Here is a 22,728-nt window from a genome sequence, read left to right on the forward strand (position 1 = left end):
TTCTGGGTCTGCAGTGCGGTAGAGAGCACAGCACGGGAGCCAGCCCAGCCTAGTGTCTGAGCTGTCTGGCCAAAGGGCCACGCACAATGCTGTAGCTGCCATTTTACAAAGGAAAGTGAACACAGAGGACGAAGGGAAGGAAGAGCAGGTGTCTGTTCCAGGTTTAGGCAGTACAGCCAAGACTAGAGCCACAGAGAGGCTTGATGATGGGAACCTGTCCTGACTTGACCAGATGTGGTTGGGAATCTTGGACCCAGGCTTCTCCCAGGGAGTATGGGAAAAGGCTCGTTCCTTCTCCTGTGGTCTCCTAGTCACATACGCAGCACCATCACTTATAGATTGGTGTGCATTTCCTGGAATTTATATATATATGTGTGGGATCAGGTGGCACTTACTCTCTTTTGTCTGACCTCCCTCATGCATGTAACTTTGTTCACACTCATCCATGTTCTGTATGGATCCCTCGTCTGCTCTTTTTCACTCCCAGCACAGTTTTACTCTGAATATGGTTTGTTTACCCATTCCATAGGTTTGGGATATTATGGCACCTGTTTTTTTTACTCATGGCCCTCATCTTTCCTACCACTCAAGGTCCCCAGTGGGTTAGAAATGGTGTTGAGGACTTCCAAGGCCTCATGTAGTTCTGAGATGGTGAGAATGCTAAGATTCTGAGTCAGTTGCTGGTGACCTTCCTGAGGAATATGTGGGTGGGCTCTCCCGAGGTCCTGAGAGAGACGGAGGAGCCTGGCAGGCTACAGTCCATAGGGTTGCAAAGAGTCAGACATGACTGAATGGAAAGACATGACTTCAGTCAGACATGACTGAAGGCATGTAGAACAGAGTCTGGAAAATGTCAGGACCCTTTTTGCTTTTGGTGGTTTTTTAGTTGCTCAGTCGTGTCTGATTTTTTGTGACCCTGTGGACTGCAGCACACCAGGCTTCCCTGTCCTTCACTTTCTCCCGGAGTTTGCCCAAGTTCATGTCCATGAATCAGTGATGCCCTCCAACCATCTCATCCTCTGTCGCCCTCTTCTCCTTTTGCCTTCAATCTTTCCCAGCATCAGGGTCTTCTCTGATGAGTCAGCTATTCGTGTCAGGGGGCCAAAGTACTCAAGTTTCAACTTTGGCAATAGTACTTCCAGTGAATATGCAGGGTTGATTTCCTTTATAATTGACTGGTTTGCTTTTGGTATGTGTATCCAAAGGGTCAGAGATTTTGAGGTCAGGTTTGCTTGCTTCTCCTCTATCTCTGCTGTGCTATAAGGAAGCAGGTTTCAGTGGCATTGGGTTCTTTAGAGCCTGTGGTGTTTGATCTCAGAAGATGAATCTCTCTTAAAAGCTGGCATTAGAGATATAGGTAGAGTTTCCAAGGTCTGTGGATTCCACGCTCCTTTGGGCAGCCCCATTTAACCTCTTGGTGGCTGGCATTCAGAGGGAAGTGGGACCGCCTTGCCTGCAGCACAGTGTGGGTCGTGGACTCATCCTGATTACCTGAGAACTTGGCTTTTTATAAACTTGCGCCTGTCTAAAAAGAGCAATTATGAGGTGTACCTTTCTCTTTGATTGGCTTATCAGCATCTTGAAGCAGTTGAATTGGGAGCACTTTTTCTAATTCACCAAGTAGAATGTTAAAGGGGAAAAGAAAATTCAGTGGAAGTACTCATAAGAATAAATAAAGCAAGTCTCTGAACTCTCAGCCAGAGATGTCTGTGACCACCATCAGTGATCTTGAGCAGACTTTAGTTATTTGAACCATTAGGAATATTAGGTTTAGTATTGTCTCAGGGAGCTTTTTCCTTTGGTTCAGATATTTTTAGCAATCTCAAGGGTTTATGTTTCCTTTTGGAGATATCAAGGTGCTTAAGGAATGTCTTTTCTACTTTTCTGTTGGGTTTTTATTTTAAATGAGAAATTATAGGATACTAGTTTTTGTATCTGTTTAGTAATCAGCAACCAGTATTTATTGACACCTACTGTGTATGTGTGTCTGGGGCAAATCACAAACATTGGGAATGTTGGGGTAACAATGGTAGAGTTGATTGTAAAATTGTGACGGTTGGGGAACTTGCTTTGGTATCTCAGTGATTCTTCAAGTGGTACAGAGATTTCAAAATTCATGGCTCTGTTTCTGCTTGCAACATACCTATTGTTGGAAAACTTAAGTGTTTTTGACCTGTTGTGGTAAAATTCCTTTTGACAAATTAAGTTTGGGGTATTTTTGACGCCTAAAATTGTGATTAATCTTGTATGATACTTTAGATTGTAGGTGTTGGGAAATTTCCATCCATCTGCATGGATGAAGCTAGGAAGAAGCCATCTGCTCGAAGTCCTCCTCCTGGCATTTTGAGCATCCATGTCCCCTCTAACCATGACTGGCAGCCTCCTGGCCCCATCCTTGCTGAGTGTTGGCTCTCATACCTTGCCTGCCTGTCTCATGGCTTCACGATGGAGATAATGGGCCGCTTTCAAACATCTTTGGGGGAAGGAGAAGCCATCCTAACAGTGAGAGGGAGCTGTCTATGGCCCCACCCTCAGCTCTACTCACCACTATCAGGCAGGCCTGCTGAGTTTTCTTCTCCAAATGCACCTCTTTTTCTTGTCATTCTCACCACAGAAGCCTGGGCTGGCCTCCCCGCCTGCTGTTTCTCAGTCCTCTCTCTCTAGCATACTGCTGCTAGGTTAATGTCCATTCAGTTTCATTTCTATCATATCAACCTTATTTCTTTCTTAAATAATTTTTTTTTTTTGGCATACAGTTGGTTTACAATGTTGAGTTAGTTCCTATTTTACAGGAAAAGGAATCAGTTCTACATATACATATATCCCCTATTTTTTTGATTTTCTTCCCATTTAGGTCACCACAGAGCACTGAGTAGAGTTACCTAAGCTGTACAGTAGGTTCTCATTAGTTATCTATTTTATACATAGTATCAATAGTATATGTCTGGAAGTTCCAATCTCCCAATTTATCCCACCCCTTCCTTCCTGCTTTGGTGTCCATATGTTTGTTCTTTACGTCTGTGTCTTTATTTCTGTTTTTCAAATAAGATCATCTATACCATTTTTCTAGATTCCACATATACTTGTTAATACACAATATTTGTTTTTCTCTTTCTGACTTATTCCACTCTGTACGACAGTCTCAAAGTCCATCCATGTTTCTATAATGACTCAATTTTATTCCTATTTTAGGCTGAGTAATACTCCATTGTATATGTACCACATTTTCTTTATCCAATTCTCCCTTGATGGACTCTTAGGTTGCTTCCATGTACCTGCTATTGTAAATAGTGCTGCAATGAACATTGGGGTGCATGTTTCTTTCTAAATTATGGTTTCTCTGGTTATATGCCCCGTAGTGGGATTTCTGGGTCATATGGTAGCTCTCCATATTGTTCTCCATAGTGGCTGTATCAATTTACATTCCCACCAAAAGTGCAAGAGGGTTCCCTTTTCTCCACACCCTTTCTAGCATTTATTGTTTGTCGATTTTTTGATAATGGCCAATATCAGCCCTATTTAAAAGGCCTCTGTTTGTCACTCCTCAGAACACCTCTGAATACTTCTTGGACCTGGATCTGAATTTTAAACCCATCTGTTTCTTTCTCCCAGCCCTCTGCAAATGTGACCCAGTCTGCTGTTTCCCAGACCAGCCATTGTTCCCTGAGGCTGCTCCTTATCCTTCCATCATGTCATGCTTCTCTGATCCCATTTCCAATCTGTATTTTCTCCAGAGATCTTCTACCACCCCTGGCCTCCAGCTCCTTTAGCATGGAGGCCTCTCTGTGGACAAAGTGTACCTGCCTTTTTGCTTCTCTGAAAGACAGAATTGCCTTCTGGCAGTTGACAGTGCACGTGCTCTGGCTACTCCTTTCTCTGGAGTATTCCATGAGTCGCTGGTCTCCTCCTCTGCTCTGTAGGTTTCTTGAAAGCGTAGACTGTCTTGCTTTTCCACGGTGGTCAGAGCTCTGATGGATTTGGTGTGGGGATGGCATGGGAGGATCAAGGACAGCTCCTGGGTGTGGGGTGGGGGTAGCTCTCTGGACCATGGTCCTGCTTTCTACCATGGGAAGACCAGGAAGGAATGCTTTTGGTAGGGACAATCAAGGCTTTGTTTGAAAACAAGTCTGAGAAAACTTTAGACAATGAGCTGGAGATAGCAACTGAATGTGGTAATTGTCTATAAAATCCTGGTACCAACATCCTGGGAAAGATTAAAGCTGTAGATGAAGACAAATGAAGCATTTGGAGCTAGAGATAATAAGACACCTTAGGACAGAAATAGGTAGAGGTAACCACAGAGTAAAATTGGACTCTGCCTTTGTTTAGCAGAGGTCCAGGCAGGGCATGGCTCCAGCACTCCTGGAGGGCTAAGGTGTGGGATCACCACGGATGGGTGTGGAAACTACTTTGCTGCTGTTTTCCCAATACTCACCCGGAATGCATAATGAATGATGTTGGGAATTATAGAGAGGATTTCTCTGGCTAGAGTCCTGTGGCTTGTGGTCTCTACCCTGCTAATGTTGGAGGGGCCAGATGGTTTCCTCTTGCTTTAGACACAGTGATGGGCTTTGAGAAAATGATACAGACTTTGGCATGTGTCACCGGGAGCTCGGGCAGCCCAGTGGATCAACAGAATTGCAACGTTGAGATCTTAAGCAGGAGGAAATGTGTTTGGAGAGAAACTACCTGTAGCTGATAGAAGGTGCTGTGCACAGGAGGTACCCTAATGGGTCATGAGCCCACTGAATCCATGCTAGAAAGCATTCAGCTAAAGAATGAGGTTGTGTCAGCAGCAACATGCTGGAGCTACTCCATGGGTGTGATACTAGGAGGGGCAGGTGTGTGGGTAGTTGAAGGATGGACATTATCTATTTCATAGCAAAGGCATTCAACTATTCCTGGGAGAGGGGGAAGGAGCTGTCAAAGAAGCAAGTGCAGTTCAGTTCAGACCTTCAGTCATGTCCAACTCTTTGTGATCCTGTGGACTGCAGTATGTCAGGCCTCCCTGTCCATCTCCCTCTCTGAGAGTTTACTCAAACTCATGTCCACTGAGTCAGTGATGCCATCCCATCATCTTATCCTCTGTCATCCCCTTCTCCTCCCACCTTCAATCTTTCCCAGCATTGGCTTCTTTTCAAATGAGTCAGTTCTTCACATCAAGTGGCCAAAGTATTGGAGTTTCAGCTTCAGCATCGTCCTTCCAATGAATATTCGGGACTGATTTCCTTTAAGATTGACTGGTTGGATCTCCTTGCAGTCTAAGGGACTCTCAAGAGTCTTCTCCAATACCACAGTTCAAAAGCACTAATTCTTTGGTGCTCAGCCTGCTTTATGGTTCAACTTTCACATCCATACATGACTACTGGAAAAACCATAGCTTTGACTAGATGCACCTTTGTTGGCAAGGTAATGTCTCTGCTTTTTAATATGCGGTCTAGGTTGGTCATAGCTTTTTTTTCAAGGGGCAAGTGTCTTTTAACTTCATGGCTGCAGTCACCATCTGCAGTGATTTTGGAGCCCCCCAAAATAAAGTCTGTCACTGTTTCCACTGTTTCCCCATCTATTTCCCATGAAATGATGGGACCAGATGCCATGATCTTAGTTTTCTGAATGAGTTTTAAGCCGACTTTTTCACTCTCCTCTTTCACTTTCATCAAGAGGCTCTTTAGTTCTTCTTCACTTTCTGCCATAAGGGTGATGTCATCTGCATATCTGAGATTTTTGATATTTCTTCTGGCAATCTTGATTCCAGCTTGTACTTCATTCAGTCCAGCATTTCTCGTGATGTACTCTGCATAAGAAGCAATGAGAATGCCTATTAGAGGAGTCTGCTGCAAACCTCAGTCCTGGCCTGAGGGCCCAGACCCAGGGCTGACAGTGTCCCTCAGTGCTCCCTGACTTCTTTGTATGCATCCCCAGACCCCATCCCAGCTGTGTCCAGAGGATGGGAGGCACCTCCTTCCTTGGCCACCAGAAGGTTTTGGGCTCCAGGCATTGCTAACAGAGGGAGAAGAGCTCTAACTTTAAATGATGTTCCAGGCTTTCACTATTACATTGGGACTAAACATTTTCAATCACTGGAAATAGGAAAATGGAGTCAGTTGTAAGTGATTGAGGACATTTTCTTGTACGGAAGTGAGTTGACCAGATGTGGGGTGTGCCCAAGGGCTTCATCCAGAGCCAGGGAGGAGCTGGCTCCCTGAGTGGATTTAGACAGATGTTTGGGCAGTAAATTTGTTCTCAGATTGCACCATCTACTTGTCCAGGTTATACAGAGGACAGAGAGGAGTTGGGCTGAATAGATCCTTGGGGCTCTCTACGATTTAGAGACAGAGTCGTGGAGAAGGTGAGAAATCGACCAGAAACACTCAAGAGGGTGGAGCATGTCACAAGAGTGTGAAAGCAAGAAGTCAAGAAAAGGAAGTATATCAAGGAAGTGAGGACAGGAGATCACCTGCCAGCTTGGTGCCAGGGAGGGTGTTGGCGACTTTGCAGGGACAGTTAGTGTGAACAAGAGTGACCTGGAGAAAGCTGAGGAGGAAAAGGGAAGTGAGAGTGGAGAGGGCACCATCAACAACGCTATTGATAGTTCATTTAATGGAGATACCATAATTTGTTGAACTGGTCCCATGATAGACATTGTTTCCCATCAGCATGTTAAAGACTTAGCTGCAATCAGTGGTGCTGTATGTAAGTCTTCTCTCTTGTTTCTGAGTGTATTTAGAGGATGCATTCCTGAAGGTAGAAGTGCTGGATGAAAGGGTCTATGGGTCTTTTGTTTCGTCAGGGATATGAGCAGTCTGCTCCCATAGAGGCTATACCAACTTACACACTTTTACTGATGCAGGTACTTTACCTACAAAGACTTATCAAGCTTAAATCTTTGACTGTGAATGTTGATTTTTAGTATAGGCTTTAATTTGTATTCTTACTATGGTAAAGCTGAGAATCTTGTCATATTTTCAAGAGCCATTTATTTCCTGTGTGAACTCTTTGTTCTTATCTTTTACCCATTTTCCATCGGGTTTTTGATGTTTTCTTTATTGACTTATATTAGGACAGTTATCTCTTTGATTGTGAAATGTTGCCATTTTTTCTTGTGCATGAAGTTTTATGATATTGTTTTCTTTTAGTACTCTTATGGTTTCATGACAAACAAATTACTTCTCCCTAGATGGTTACCCAGGCACCACTTAAATGCCCCCCACTGGGTAACTTCTCCCCTCAACTGATATGCATTACCACATTTATTCTGTAGGGGAGGAAAAAACTTTTGTGCTCTAGCCTCCTGTGTTCTTTGCCTGGGACCCTAAAATTAGACTAACAGAAGACAGATTAATGAGAGAAAGGTGAACTGTTGCTTAAAGCATGCAGTGCATATGCACACAGTGAAACTCAGCATTGAGTAACACAAAGAAGTGCTTAGAACTTGGGCTTACATCTTAATTGAAGAATAGATCTGTACAGAATAGACAAAGCACAAGGAAAAAGACTGTGTTTCTAGGGGTGACAGATTGTGGGAAGATAAAATGCATGGGGAAACTAATGGAAGATAAGAGTTCGTAACAAGGTTTGCTATGCAGATTCCGCTGGTGCATTTCTTAGTTGATTAAGGTCTAGCATTGTCTCCAGCTTCCCTGGTGGCTCAGAGGGTAAAGAATCTGCCTGCAATGCAGGAGACCCAGGTTTGATCCCTGAGTCAGGAAGATCCCTGGAGGAGGAAATCACAACCCACTCCAATATTCTTGCCTGGAGAATTCCATGGACAGGCCATCAGCTACAGTCCATTGGGTCACAAAGAGTCGGACCTGACTGAGCGACTAACACACACACATAGCATTGTCTCCAGGTGTCCTTCCTGGTAGAGAGGAGAAAGCAATGCCTTTGAAAATTCGTGTCCTAATTTTAGGCAAATAGGGGAAATGAAGGGAGCTTTTCTTGTATCTGCTTCTTCTCAGTTGCCTTCAGCTCAAAATGATCCTTACACCAGAGAGGCATATTTGAGGGTGGCAGATTCTACTTACCTACACATTCTACATACCTCTACTTTTTGTTTCTTCATGAAATGGATCACAATTTGTGATTATATGTGGGTGTTTGTTGCACACTCAACCCACTAGAATAAGAGTGATAAGTGCAGAAATAACCCAGATGTCCTGTTTTTCTTCTTTTTATTGTTTTAGTCTATAAAATGTGTGTGTGTGTGTGTGTGTGTGTTTGGGGAGACTGGGTGGGCAGCAATGAGATAGTGAGTAGGGAATAAGGTGATGCTGCATGATTTCAAAGGATCTAGTACTGTATTCCAATGAAAAAGCTATTAAATCTCAAGGGTACTGGCTCTAACAATGAGAATTTTAGACTGAAAAAGGGACAGTGGTGAAATCATGAGAAAGTAAGGATTAGCATCTGGGGCTGGCTATTGAAGCCAGTAATTGTACTCTCAGACGACTCGGAGGTGCCAAACATTCCATTTTCATATTAACTGAACTCCAAGGTCATTGTTGACTTACCAAAATGGGATCTCGCTGGACAGAATGTTAGGATGCAATTTCCATTATTAAAAACAGGGCAAAAGCACAACTGGAAGCTCGAACTAGGATTAAATGGACTTATACAAAGGCTAAATAATGATTGCTAAATGAACCAATTGAAATAGTCCTGATCACCAAGAGGCACTCTGCTAGGGAGTAAGAAGGGACAATAAAAATCGTTACATTGAAATTAGACTTTGAAGTTCAAGCTAATTTCAGTCATCTAACTATTGCACTTATTAATAGTTATGTCACATTTCTATTTCAAACAGAAATGGATACCATCAACCTGATTGAAATGAGAATTCACACTTATGAGGAATATGGTTATTAGAAACAAGTTTCTGCCAATGATGAAAGGACAGCATTTTTCTGAAAAGCAGCTTGGTTTGCAAACCTCCTTGGGGATTCTAAAAGCTGGCTAACAAGGGGGATACCTAGGACTTCCCTGAGTCCATGAACTCTGAAACATTTCTAGAATGTCTTACATTTGCAAAGTTTAAGGCCAAAAGATTGAATCTCTGAACATGCCCTGAGATGGCTGCTTATCTCTCTATGGGAGGGATAGAGATAATGGGATTTGTTTGATAGACCATGTTTATTACTTGCAACATTTTCACCACAATCCCATTCTTAATGCTCACTGGTCTTTTCCACCTCCCAAAGTGATACATAGGTAGCAAGGCCTGTTGCTCAAGCTTCATGGCTTGACTACATGGGACATTTGATGATGTCTAAGCTATATACAGCCATGAAATTAAAAGATGCTTACTCCTTGGAAGGAAAGTTATGACCAACCTAGATAACATATTGAAAAGCAGAGATATTACTTTGCCAACAAAGGTCCGTCTAGTCAAGGCTATGGTTTTTCCAGTAGTCATGTATGGATGTGAGAGTTGGACTATAAAGAAAGCTGAGCACCGAAGAATTGATGCTTTTGAACTGTGGTGTTGGAGAAGACTCTTGAGAGTCCCTTGGACTGCAAGGAGATCCAACCAGTCCATCCTAAAGGAGATCAGTCCTGGGTGTTCATTGGAAGGACTGATGCTGAAGCTAAAACTCCAATACTTTGGCCACCTCATGTGAAGAATTGACTCATTGGAAACGACCCTGATGCTGGGAGGGATTGGGGGCAGGAGGAGAAGGGGACAGAGGATGAGTTGGCTGGATGGCATCACCGACTCAATGGACATGAGTTTGAGTAAATTCCAGGAATTGGTGATGGACAGGGAGGCTTGGCATGCTGTGATTCATGGGGTCGCAAAGTGTTGGACACGACTGAGCGACTGAACTGAACTGAACTGAAGCTATATACTAAATTAGACATTTGACATTTCTTTTTTGAAGCCTGTCATCCAAGACCAGTTTTTTTCCTCTTGCATATTGGTGGAAGGGAAAAGAAATCTGATGCTTACTAGGGATATTTAAAAAATGACTAACTGGAAACTTTTCACCAAATAATGTCTTTTTAGCCTGCTGGGACTATCAGAGACTGAACTGCTTTGCTCAGCTAAATATATCATTTAATAGAACACACAGTGCAGACAGGCATCAAACTTCTAAAAAATTAAACAGATAAAATATAGTAACTTTTTAAAAAAATGCATGTTTCTCTAGAGAAATGACTCAACTCTATTCAATAAGGTGTTTACCCTTAGAAAATATTTTGGATGATCATTTTGATAGAACCACTTTTAGAATAATAGTATTTTAAAATAAATGACTAAGGAGAAACATCAAAAAATTTGTTTCTTTCAAATAAACTTTTTCTGCATCATGATGATTCATTGTCTACAGTTTTTATGGCATCTGACCTTTTAGAATAGTATTTCTTTCTTCTTTCTCTACAGTGAGTTGAATGGCAAATGTAAAGCTTATCTTAATAGTCTCTTGCTTAATTTGACAAGGTCATATTTCTCTTAAAAGCATTCTATTGTGACAGTAATAATTTTTTTTAGATGATAGAAATAATTACAAGAAGTATTCAGCTGAAAAAGTTTGTGAAATGTCACTGAGGACCCATTATCTTCTTTATTATTCAATGTGTCTCCAAATTCCTATTTATTATTTTTTTTATGTTCTTTTACTATTTCGTCCTTTTCCATGTGGGAGTTAGAAGTTAACCCAGCTCTTTTCGGGGCTCCTGACTTTGAGGCCTCACTTGGCATATCACTCATCATTTCTCACTGAGGCTGAGTCACAAAATTTTGCTACACATGCTTTCAAGCACCCCTCAGAGCCATGTTTTCCCCAGCTTCCAGTATCTGGGCTATAGCAGCCTCCACCTGGTCTTATTTTGCACCCACCCACTGCTCCTGTGAGTGCCCTGGGTGGCTCAGTGGTAAAGAATCTGGCTGCAATGCAGGAGACGTGCGTTCGATCCCCAGGTCAGGAAGATCCCCTGGAGGAGGGCATGGCAATCCACTCTACTATTCCTGCCTGGAAAATCCTATGGTCAGAGGAATGTGGCAGGCTACAGTCCACAGGGTTGCAAAGAATTGGACATGACTGAATATGTACACGCTGCTTCATGCCTCCTGCCCTGGACAGGCCTGTGGGTCAGACGCTCTGCAGCTGGTCCTCCTGTCAGTCCCCCTTGGTACCTATGTTGCTTGTCTCCTTCCTCAGGACTGTGCCCAGCACATTGTAGCTACTCTAGAAATGCCTGCACAGAGCCTCATTTCTGGCTCATTTGTATACCCCCGGAGTTCCTCTCCTCTTTCAAAACTCTCTTGATTTTATGATATTTAGTAACTGCAGAAGCTGGGAATAGCACTCAGAGGACTGAATTTCTTTTAATTACATTCTAACTCACTTCAGAAGGATCTTGATCAATAGCAGTGCTTGATTAGGATTGGGCCTTGTGCCATGACCACAGCCATGGAGAGAACATCCAGAAAAGTACACTTCAGCGCTTCATGGCACTGATTTTCTAAAATGGAATCTTAACCAAATGTTGAAAAAGAAAAAAGCAAGTGTGGCATTGATACATATCACAGCCTTAGGAAATGGCCATTGGAACAGATAGAACTATGATACTGGCAGTCAGAGGTTCTAAGATGCACTGCTTGTGGATTTTTCATTTTGTTTTTTGTACATGTAGACAATCTGGGTTATGTAATCCTGATGGATGTGATAAAATGGATCTCTCTTCCTGTCCTCTTAGGGAAGCCATCAGCCGGGTTTGTGAAGCTGTCCCTGGATCCAAGGGAGCCTTCAGGAAGAGAAAGGTACTGCCCTCCCAGCTCTGTGTCTACCTGTGTCTCTTCTCCTTTTCCCCACTTCTGTCACCACGCAGTATCTTTAATCACAGGTATTGTTCAGTTTCTCTTTCCCATGGCCTGGCTCTTGTCACTTTTTTTTTTTTTTTTGCTGAGCAGTGGGGAACCAAGAGTCATCCATTGGTTTAAAGGGGGTAACTTACAGTGACAATGACTTTTGTCACTTTTAAAAACAAAAAGAGCTTAGTTTCCCTCTTTGCCATATGGTCGATGAGGACAGTTAGCTATCAAGGCTAATTGACAGGGTTGCCAAAGTAAACACCCCAGGTCTACACCTAAAGCCCTGTAAACCAGGGCCAGATGCTCTTCTCGGCTTTTCTGTACATTAATTAATTTCATTAGAGCAACTCTTTGTGGTTGATGCCCTCAGGGGTGTGCTGGTAAAAGTTGAGCAACAGGCTCTTGGGGCTGGAGGTGGAGACTGAGAAGCACTAAATTGGTCTTGTTTGCCAGTTTCCATGGTGTAAATGCTCCACTATGGCCAATTTCAAGCTCTAACCTGATATGCCTAAAGGTGAGTTGGGAAGAATTGTGTTCTAGGTCACTGTTACACAGCATCCCCACCACATGTAATGGACATAAGGAGCCTGAGCAGCGTGGGCATGCATACTCAATCTCTTGGTCACGTCCAACTCTTTGTGACCCCATGCCCTGTAGCCTGCCAGGCTCCTAGGTCCGTGGAATTTTCCAGGCAAGAATACTGCAGTGGGGTGCCGTTTCCTCCTCTAGGGGATCTTCCTGACTCAGGGATTGAACCCGAGTCTCCTGGATCTCCGGTACTAGTAGGTAGATGCTTTACCACTGAGTCACCAACCTGAACAGCACAGCTAGTACATAACAGCTAATGCAGCAACAATTAGGAAGAGATGAGTTTTGAGTATTTATTGCTTGTTTTTTAAATGTCATTGATTTAATTGTAAGTCTGCAGAAATTAATTTTAAGTAGCAGCTCCTTTTAATGACCAGCTCATGTTATTGCTGTCCAGTCACTCAGTCATGTCCGACTCTTTGTGACCAGCTCATAAAACTCCCCCAAAATTAATAATTGGCTTTCTTTAGCTAGAACAAACCAGCTCTAGAATACCACTGGATATCCCCATTTTACAGATGATAGAAACTGAGGTACAGGGATGGGAACTTACAATGTGAGAAGGAGGTGGAGCTGAGCTCAAGCTCAGGCCGCCTGACTTCAGGGGTTGCACTTTTAATTTCTTGACCTTTTTTTCATCCTGAAGGTGGTTGGACCAGAAAGGGAAAAAAAAAAACTTGATTAAGAGAAAACATAGAAAAACTCTTTCCTTAAGTGCCTGCTGGTGCTGCTAAGTCACCTCAGTCATGTCCGACTCTGTGCGACCCCATAGATGGCAGCCCACCAGGCTCCCCCGTCCCTGGGATTCTCCAGGCAAGAACACTGGAGTGGGTTGCCATTTCCTTCTCCAGTGAATGAAAGTAAAAAGTGAAAGTATATGCATAATTAAATACCCACGATCTGGACTTTTCCAAGCCTGGACTGAGTTGTGGGGAGTGCATGCATCCCTGTCTTCTGTCCCAAGGCTGAGGTTCTGGCGCAAGTTGGGTCATTGCCTCTGCTGCTTCCAGGCCTGCGGGTCAGCTCTGTTTTCACAGCTTGCAGACATTTGTGAACCCACAGAGTAACTGGATTTCAGGCAGATAATTTTGGATGAAGGCTCAGCTTGATGTGCTAGCCTGTGTTTCAATCAGCCCACGGGAGACATAGAGGACCAGGCAGGCTCCAGAATTTTGAAAACAGGAATGCTTTTATAGTCACGTGGTATTTGACCAGCAGTTCTCAGGATTCCCTCATGGTCCTCTTGACAAAAGTAGGGGAAGCAATTTCTATTTTGAGGTTCCCCTCTGGTATACTTAATCAGAATCTCCTGGGTGGGCCTTAGGCATCTCTGTTTTTAAATAGCTCTGGCAGGGGATTCAAAAATAGTGCCTGCCTGGTTAAGAACTAGTATGCATTGGCATCTTAGAAGAGGGCATGTTCTAATCTGAAAAGGAAGGATGGAGGGGGGCGCAGTTGGTCCCTGTGCCAAGGACAGTTCTGGAGGACTGTTTTATGCACCAGTTGGAGCAGAACTGGGTCTGTCCATCCTTGTCCTGGCCCCAGACCCAACAGTTTTAACTGGACCATTTGATTGTTAATGAGCCCCATAAGCTGATCCATTTAGTCTAGTCCTGAGTAGTTTCCTGGTGGGATGAAACCAGTTTCTGAGGCTGCAAAACTTGTGGCCTGTGATGCTTTTCTGAGGCTTATGAGTGACCCCCATGAGACGCACCCCAGATGAGCTGCCTGGTGTACTGACACTTCTGACCTTCCTGCGGGGTCCTCATCTCGGTGTGTGCATATTAGGTGTTTTAGTGTTTGCGTACTGCATACTCTAGAATTGATGTGTTAGGGTCAGATCTCACCCTCCCAGCTCATTTCTGTGACATTGCCTTTGCGGGCCTGATGAGAGGGGATAGTGGAGATTGGAGGTGTGGCGGATGGAACAGCGTGGGGCCCTGTCAGTGCGGCCTCCTGAGAATGGAAAGCTAAAATTATGCTTCTTCCTTTCACAGCCTCCGAGCAAAATGTTGTCCAGCATCTTGGGCAAGAGCAACCTCCAGTTTGCAGGCATGAGCATTTCCCTGACCATTTCCACAGCCAGCCTGAACCTGCGGACGCCGGACTCCAAACAGGTCTGTAGGCGCCCAGGCCCTGCCCTGCCCAGAAGCCCCAAACCTTGGCTGTTTGAAAGGGCTCCGGTTTCCAGCTTTATCGGTCCCTGTGAAACACATTTGTATAAACTTTCACTAGTCTACAAACTCTGGCCAGTTTTAAAGTTCATCAAGTGAGTGATAGCTGGAATTAGGTCTTTCGAATTTTGCTATAAATTACCTTTTTTAGTTGGGGGAGGGAAGGAAAATGCATGAAATCACTGACTTACTTAGAGTTAAAAAGAGGTGTGTTTGTATATGCAGATGTTTCCTATCGATGCCTCATTTTGTTTTCTCTTACGTTGTGTTTTATTGGTTATACAGCCCACATTTAATTTTCACATTTATCATCATCTTTGAAATGGTCACATGCTGTGGTTTAATTGATAGTATTTTGAATTTCTTAGTGGGTCATTATTTTGGAGGCTCTCGCAGTTGAGACTGTCACGGAATTGATGTGACATGGTGCATCTGTGGCACGTCCAGTGTGGAGGGGTCCTGGCTGACTGAGGTGTGGGTGATGAAGCTTACTGAGGAAGACTCTGTTAAGATAGTTGGGTTTTTCCACAGTCTGTCATTTAAGTTTCTTTGACTGTTAGTTCCTTCAGCTGGGAAAATGGGTGTATGAGTAGCTATCCTGGAACCAAGAGATCTTTGGTTCTGAAAGTCAAAGGAAACAAAGGAGGTGAACACGCTCAGCTCAGTCTGGGGTTCTGTTGGCGGCCGTGTAAGTTGGGATTCAGGTGTGTCTCCATGGACGAGGCTAGGCAATCGACAGACCTCTGAGTGACATACTTCCCCGCTCTGCAGTGTGTTACCGGGGATGCCCAGGGTTACCTTCATCTTGCTAAACACAGTCATATTTATTGATTTCCACACCCTCAGGTAAGCAAGCAGCCTGCCCAGCTTCATTTAGGATGAATAGGACGCCACCTCATCCCTGCCCCCAACCCCAGATGCTAAATTCCAGATCTGGCTTAGAAACGAGAGGTAATGCCTAGGCTGTGCTTTGACATACTGGATGCCACTCTCACTCCATTCCTTTGTCCTCACTCAACTGATGGATGATTCCTTCTCATCGGCCCTTCTGAGGGATGGGTAACCAGTCGTCTCACGGTAGATTAGAAAGATGCAATGGTCTCAGCCTTTCTCTGGAGCTGCCTCTAGCTGAGCACTGTGGTGACTTGGTGCAGCACACTTGAGCATGAAAGCTAATGAGATAGGTTTCCTCAGGGTTTTCCTCACATGCCCACTTTCATTCTTTTTTTTAAAATGGAAGTATAGTTGATTTACAACGTTTTGTACATTTCCATTGAACAGCAAAGTGATTCAGTTATATATGGATTTATATACATATATTCTTTCGAAAATTCTTTTCCACTATGATTTATCACATGATATTGAATATAGTTCCCTGTGCCATAGTAGGAGCGTGTTGTTTACTCATTCTCTACATAATGCTTTGCATTTGCTAATCCCCGACTCCCAGTGTTTCCCTCCTGCCCTCTCCCCGCTCGGCAACTGCTGTCTGTTCTCTTCGATTTTTACTGCATGTGACTGTTGCATCTGTTGTTTCTAGGAAGCTTCAGGCCATGGTCCTCAATTCTGCGAGATCGTTGCAATTCCACCTTATACTTCGTGTCCCACCTCAAAAAATAAAACGAGAGAGAGAGGCAGACTCTCAGAGCAGAAAGGATGAGGTCACAGTGGTTGGCCTTCCCCATCCTGGGGTTGGGGGCTGGTTGGGTATGTCCTGGTCTCATCGTCCTGCCCTTGGGAGGGAGTGCTAGGCTCAAGAGTCCTGGGAAATGCCAGTGCAGATGACATGAGCACAGTCTGAGGAAGGTTTGGCAGGAGCCAGAGCTCACATCCCTCAGCCTCTCCCGAGTTTAGGCCTGGCTGTAGCAAATTGAGAAGGAGCTTGAGTGGGCCTGCCCTTCCCAATCCAGAGAGACAACAGAAATGCAGTGCTAGCTCTCCTCTGCAGAGCTTGCAAGGAGGAGAGACAGGATGAAACACCCTCAGAGCAAAACACATCCTTTAGTTAATTAGCTCTCATTTTCTTACTCTCTTTTTCAATTTCTACTCTACCCAAAGTGACAACATAAAATCACACAGCAATGGTCATGTTGACCAAATATGATGTCCATTTTATTCTGAAATCTTTGATTTCCAAATCTCAGCTTTAGGGCTGCTTTGGAATAAAAAATTAAATCATTTAACAAGCAGAAATGAACAACTATAGAAGTCACAGTTTGTCATCATTTGGGTACTGCTACGTCCTCATTGCTCTCCTGGGAGCCCCCTACCCCTAGACTAGAGGCAGGAAACAGCTGCAAAAGGCAACCATTAGTTTGATCCAGCTGGGTTTGAGTACAAGCTACAGAGCTGGACTCATTGTTTTTATTCATTTATAGGCTCAGGATTTTTCTAGATTCTGAGTAGTTTTGTGAGTGCCAACAACTGAAGTAGGCACTTTAAAATATCTCATTTTATCTTGTAATTCAGTTATAGCTTTGCTTTGAATTTTACTGGCGCATGATCGGAAAAATCCCTTGGATGGTAGGATTATGGCTCTGTGAATTCTGCCTGCCTGCCTGCCTGCTGGCTAGGGCCTGAGGGGGCTGTGCAGAAACAAACTTGGTTATGCTGGGCTGGAGGCAAGAGTGCTGTTCCCACCCCTGAAAATTTACCTCAGTGTTACTGCATTGTCTTTAAAAGGATAAAAATAGCAGGGAAGACTTATGTAGCTTTTAAAATTTAGGGCAGCTTCTAATTTGCTCAGTGTCTACTAAATTCCTCTGTATGCTGCAGTTGATAATGCTAATGGAAATTTCCCATTTTAAAATTAACTTGGAACATTCTTGCTGGTTTTTAAATTGATCAATGGCAAGAGTGCTGGAGAGGGCTTTGATTGTTATCTTGGATGTAAGCTAATTCATGTGCTCATGATACAAACCAGAGGAAGCAGGGGAAAACCACATTCCCCTCCCCTCCAGCTATGGGGTTTTTAGACCCCATATGTCTTTGGAAACAAACTGCACAGTTTTGGTGTGTAGGTGAGACGTCTTCCTTCTCAAAGAGGCATGGTTCTTAAGACCCTCTGTGTTCAGGTCTCAGCTCTGCCTTTTATTAGCTATAGAGCTTTGAGTCAACGGCTTGCTTAGCCCCTGGGGGCCTCAGGCTATTCATCTGTAAGATGGGATTGCAATAGTTACTTACCTCACAGGGCTGCTGTGAGACATAAATGAGATAATTCTGGCAAAGTAGTTAAACGAACAGCTGATATGCTGTGAAAGTTCACTCAAGGTTATCTATTATTACTACTTTTATAATTGTTCTTTTCACTGGGTACCAATCTTACCAGTTTTCAGGAAACCTTACTGATTTGTATTGTCTGCCAACAAACAGTTTGTTTTCCCAGACAAGGGCAGGATAACAACAGTACATCTTTGTGTTTTGTTTTCGGCCTGGCAGATTATAGCGAATCATCACATGCAGTCCATCTCGTTTGCCTCCGGGGGAGACCCGGTAAGTATCCCTGGTGTTGTTTTTGTCAGAGTTGCTGAGAAGGGACCCTGCTTCAAAAACATGCCTCCTAGAACCCTGTAAGGAAATTTAACTGTGATACCAGCTATTTCTGCTTCCATTCCATAAGCTCTTCCTATCATTTTTTTTAGGGGTGACCCATGGCAACGACCTACTATTAGATTTCATTTCGTTAGTCAAAAGCTGTCAAAAGTCTCTGAAGCAGCGGCTTTCTAAAGGAATAGTGACATAGCTCCCTAGTTTTCAAAGTGGCCGCTGTGCGCCTGACTCTGCCGGTCCTGCTTCGTTTGTGTTTTTCTCTTGGCTCTCCCCCGGAGTTCTCCATTTGGGGATTTTAAGTATATTCAAAGGCTGTGAATTTACTTATTCTGACTTATTCATAAATATTTGAAATTGGTATTTTTTTCTCGCCAAATTTAACACTGTCATCTTTTAATGATTTGTTTTGCCAACAGGGAAGGAGTTGTGGAGAGAGAGGATAGAGAATAGGAGAATGTTCCAGTTTTTGTTGCTTCTTTTATTAAGAAGGTGGCATAACTAGGGAATTTGCTCCCCACATATGGTCAGGAAATCTATGATACAAGGCTAGCATTCAGTTTCAGTGTCAGGAAAACCACTCCCTCCTCAGGCAGGACAGTATTTTTGTTATCCTTATTGTTGTTTGTATTATTTTATCAAATTGTTGGTAGGCAGTGTTCAGATTTTATGTAAGGCTTACTGATCCAAGATAGCCTGAGTAATCAGTGCATTATATTAATTACTTCTTATCTCAAGGCCAGGGACCTTGTCTATTTCTAGCCGGGAAAGGGGATTTTTTCCCAGACTCCATGTTTAACTCATATTCCTTTCTTCCACACTCCTACCTGGGTAGCCTGATTGTAAAACTGCTGTTGGCACATTGAAAGCCAAATCAAGGGAGTGATTTCTTCTGCTGGTTCCAGTCTCACATTTCCAAAGGAGAGTGTAATCATGACATTGAATATATTTGCTACAGGAAAGTCTGTGCCTGCTGTTCTCTCCCCCACCTGCTGCAGCTTCCGGGGAGATATCACTCCCAACTCCCCAGCACCGTTCAGATGCTCCTGCTGGGGAAATACAGGCTGCATCTCAAGGGTCTGAGACAGGGAGATGCCTGAACCAAGAGCACTGGCAGGAGAGGGACTTGGCCACCCTGCAGATGGCTCTTTGCCCTTAAACCTCTGCTAAAGTGTCACCCTTATGGCAAAAAGCGAAGAAGAACTAAAGAGCCTCTTGATGGAAGTGAAAGAGGAGAGTGAAAAATTGGCTTAAAACTCAACATTCAGAAAACTAAGATCATGGCATCTGGCCCCATCACTTCATGGCAAATAGACAGGGAAACAGTGAGAGACTATTTTTGGGGGCTCCAAAATCACTGCAGATGATGACTGCAGCCATGAAATTAGAAGATGCTTACTCCTTGGGAGAAAAGTTATGACCAACCTAGACAGCATATTAAAAAGCAGAGACATTACTTTGCCAACAAAGGTACGTCTAGTCAAAGCTATGGTTTTTCCAGTAGTCATGTATGGATGTGAGAGTTGGACTATTAAGAAAGCTGAGCACTGAAGAATTAATGCTTTTTAACTGTGGTGTTGGAGAAGACTCTTGAGAGTCCCTTGGACTGCAAGGAGATCCAACCAGTCCATCCTAAAGGAGATCAGGCCTGGGTGTTCATTGGAAGGACTGATGCTGAAGCTGAAACTTCAATACTTTGGCCACCTGATACGAAGAATGGACTCATTTGAAAAGACCCTGATTCTGGGAAAGATTGAAGGAGGGAGGAGAAGGGGATGACAGAGGATGAGATGGTTGGATGTCTTCATCGACTCAATGAACATGAGTTTGAGTAAATTCCGGGAATTGGTGATGGACAGGGAGGCCTGGCGTGCTGTGGTTCACGGAGTCGCAAAGGGTTGGACACGGCTGAGCGACTGAACTGAACTGAAAGTGTCACAGAATGACCAAAGCATTATTTAAACATCTTATTCAGTGGGTTTCACTGGCTTTAGCCCTATTTCATACTTAGGGTCTAATTTTCAGAAGTCTTCCAGGATGCTTTCCTCTTCTTTTTTCCTTTCCTTCCCTTCCTTTATTTTCTTTTCAATCCTTTGATTTCTTACGATCCACTGCAAAATGAAATATCTCATTTAGATGTACGTTTAGAAAGTGGAAGTCTTCCATAATCAAGCCCATCCAAGGAGCACTTCTGAAGATTACATCAAAACATGGTTAGACACTTATTCTCTACCTGTGCTACACGTATACTAGACATATACACATGTCTATACTTACATCTGTGCTGCTAAGTCACTTCAGTCGTGTCCGACTCTGTGCGACCCCGTAGACGGCAGCCCACCAGGCTCCCCCGTCCCTGGGATTCTCCAGGCAAGAACACTGGAGTGGGTTGCCATTTCCTTCTCCAGTGCATGAAAGTGAAAAGTGAAAGTGAAGTTGCTCAGTCATGTCTGACTCTGTGCGACCCCATGGACTGTAGCCCCACCAGGCTCCTCCGCCCATGGGATTTTCCAGGCAAGAGTACTGGAGTGGGGTGCCATTGCCTTCTCCGAATTACATCTGTAGCCAGGTCTAATTATTTTGCACACATATCTATACTTACATCTGTAACCAGGTGTAATTATTCTGCACTGGCTGTCTACTTTTTGCCTAATGTAATGCTTGGAACCAGTTTCTTAAATTTGGAAGTTTGAAAAATAAGATGCAGAAACACTGAACACCTGCATCAACATCTCCTTTCAAGAACTTGTCTCAAACCTCATCTTCATGATGATGTTATGAGAGGAGGTGCAAAGATGGGAAATGGAAAGTCAAATACATTGTCCTGGGTTTAAATTATTTTTTCTTATCCAGGATGCACTAAGGTCTGTGAACTATTTTCAATTTTCATTATCACCTCTTCTTAAAAAAGGAAACATTTCAGTGACCCCTAAAGTAATTCATAACTTTTAATGTTTTTTCTGATATTAAAAATGTTATGATTCTAGGGGATAGGAAACCTAGTTACTTTCTAATTTTAAGCAATTCAAATGCATATCACCTTGTGCTTGAGTTCCCATTCCAAATTTATTTGTAACCATTACAATTGGTAGATGTTTTAAATAAAACTAACAATCCTTATTTCTCTTCCTTGTTCTGATGCTAAGTATGTGTCAATTTTTTGTTCTGTGCCTCAGTTTACTGGGTAAGAATATGGTGTTTTGAAATGTCAAATAAGACAGACTGGAATAAGACAGTATTTGTCTTATTCTTATTCATTATAATTGTCTTATTCTTATTCATTATAAGAATAAGATGAGTAAGACAGACTGTTAATCCTTACAATAAGCAGGCATATACAATTATTATCTACTATTATTAGCAGTTTTAAAAGATCACTAAAAGAATGCCAGAATAATGGTTTGGCTCAGAAAAGCTTGGGAGTGAGAAGACACGTGTATAAATACAGAATAAGCACTTGGCAGCCCCATCTTTGGAACTTAGAGTGCTCACTGTATCACTGAGTGATGTCAATAGCATTGTTTTGAATAGCAATACACTTCCCTACTGTGCCAGAAGTGCATGATTTTTGGCATCAGAAAGGCTGTGTCTTTGGCGTAACCACTGATCAGCTGAGTGACAGGGCCACGCCATGTCTCTTGCCTCGTCTTCCTTCCCTAGCTTGGAGCCAGCAGAGCATTTCTCAGACTGGAGTAAGGATTGAAATAGAAGAATTTCCTTGTATGTGCCAGTAGTGTGGACTCTAATTTTGTGATCAAAATATGTGCAAAAATAAATTATGTGTAGACTCCTTTTGTTTACATCTTTTATTGAACTGTAAATCCCCATCAAACTTGGAAGTGCAAATAAACACAGTAAGACTCGAAAACATTCAAAGGAAAATTAATTTACGGTGACACATAAAGTTTTGCTGAAACTAAATCTCTGCTCCCAGTGTGACTCTAAAACTGGCCACCATGGTGCTTTTGAGGGCAGCAACTGTACTATCACAGGCGTCGGATGACTCACTCTTTCCACTAATTTCTTCTATTCAAGTAAACACTTCAGTCATACATCATTGCGTACAAAAGTGACATTAAATTGCTTCAGGTGGGGCAAAGCCATCTAGTCTGCTTGTTCTTTTCTCTCTAATTTTTTAAAAAATGTGGCACCCAGAATGTTGGAAACCCCACTGAAAATCTTGGCACTGAAACTGCATGCAGAGCTTGATGACACAGCTGTTGTTTGAATGATCCCACATTTTCTTGTATTAACTTTTAAGATTCTCATGGAAAGGAAACCATAAAAGAGATTCTGGTATAAATATAAACCATAAAAGAGATTTTGAGATATCTCAAAAGCTGGAGAATATACCTGCCCAAACCCAGCATTCCATGGATCTCAGATTGAGAAACACTAAGTGCTTTCTAGGGTCACTTCTGACATTCACATCTCTTGTACCCAGAAAGGTGTCTATGATTACAAGCTACAGTCCTTATTTTTGCCAAATAGCTTCAGATTCTGAGCAGATCTTCCCTGTTGAAACAGGAAGCTGTGTCGACTGTTGGTCTCCCACTCCAGTTCCCTGGTCAGTCTGTGAATATACCAAAGGAGAGTGGTCTGTGC

At 43.1% G+C, this 22,728-nt stretch overlaps 1 protein-coding gene across 1 annotated transcript in view; it reads left to right on the forward strand.

Moving 5' to 3' along the window:
* Positions 1-22,728, forward strand: part of SHC3 (SHC adaptor protein 3) — a 176,510-nt gene that overhangs the window by 93,860 nt on the left and 59,922 nt on the right. The window contains exons 3-5 of the mRNA XM_040237816.1: positions 11,701-11,764; positions 14,401-14,520; positions 18,016-18,069. Of these exons, the coding sequence (XP_040093750.1) occupies positions 11,701-11,764; positions 14,401-14,520; positions 18,016-18,069 (238 nt within the window). The remainder of the gene's footprint in view (positions 1-11,700; positions 11,765-14,400; positions 14,521-18,015; positions 18,070-22,728) is intronic.

The sequence above is a fragment of the Oryx dammah genome, unplaced genomic scaffold (assembly GCF_014754425.2).
Source record: "Oryx dammah isolate SB20612 unplaced genomic scaffold, SCBI_Odam_1.1 HiC_scaffold_1, whole genome shotgun sequence".
Lineage (NCBI taxonomy): Eukaryota > Metazoa > Chordata > Mammalia > Artiodactyla > Bovidae > Oryx > Oryx dammah.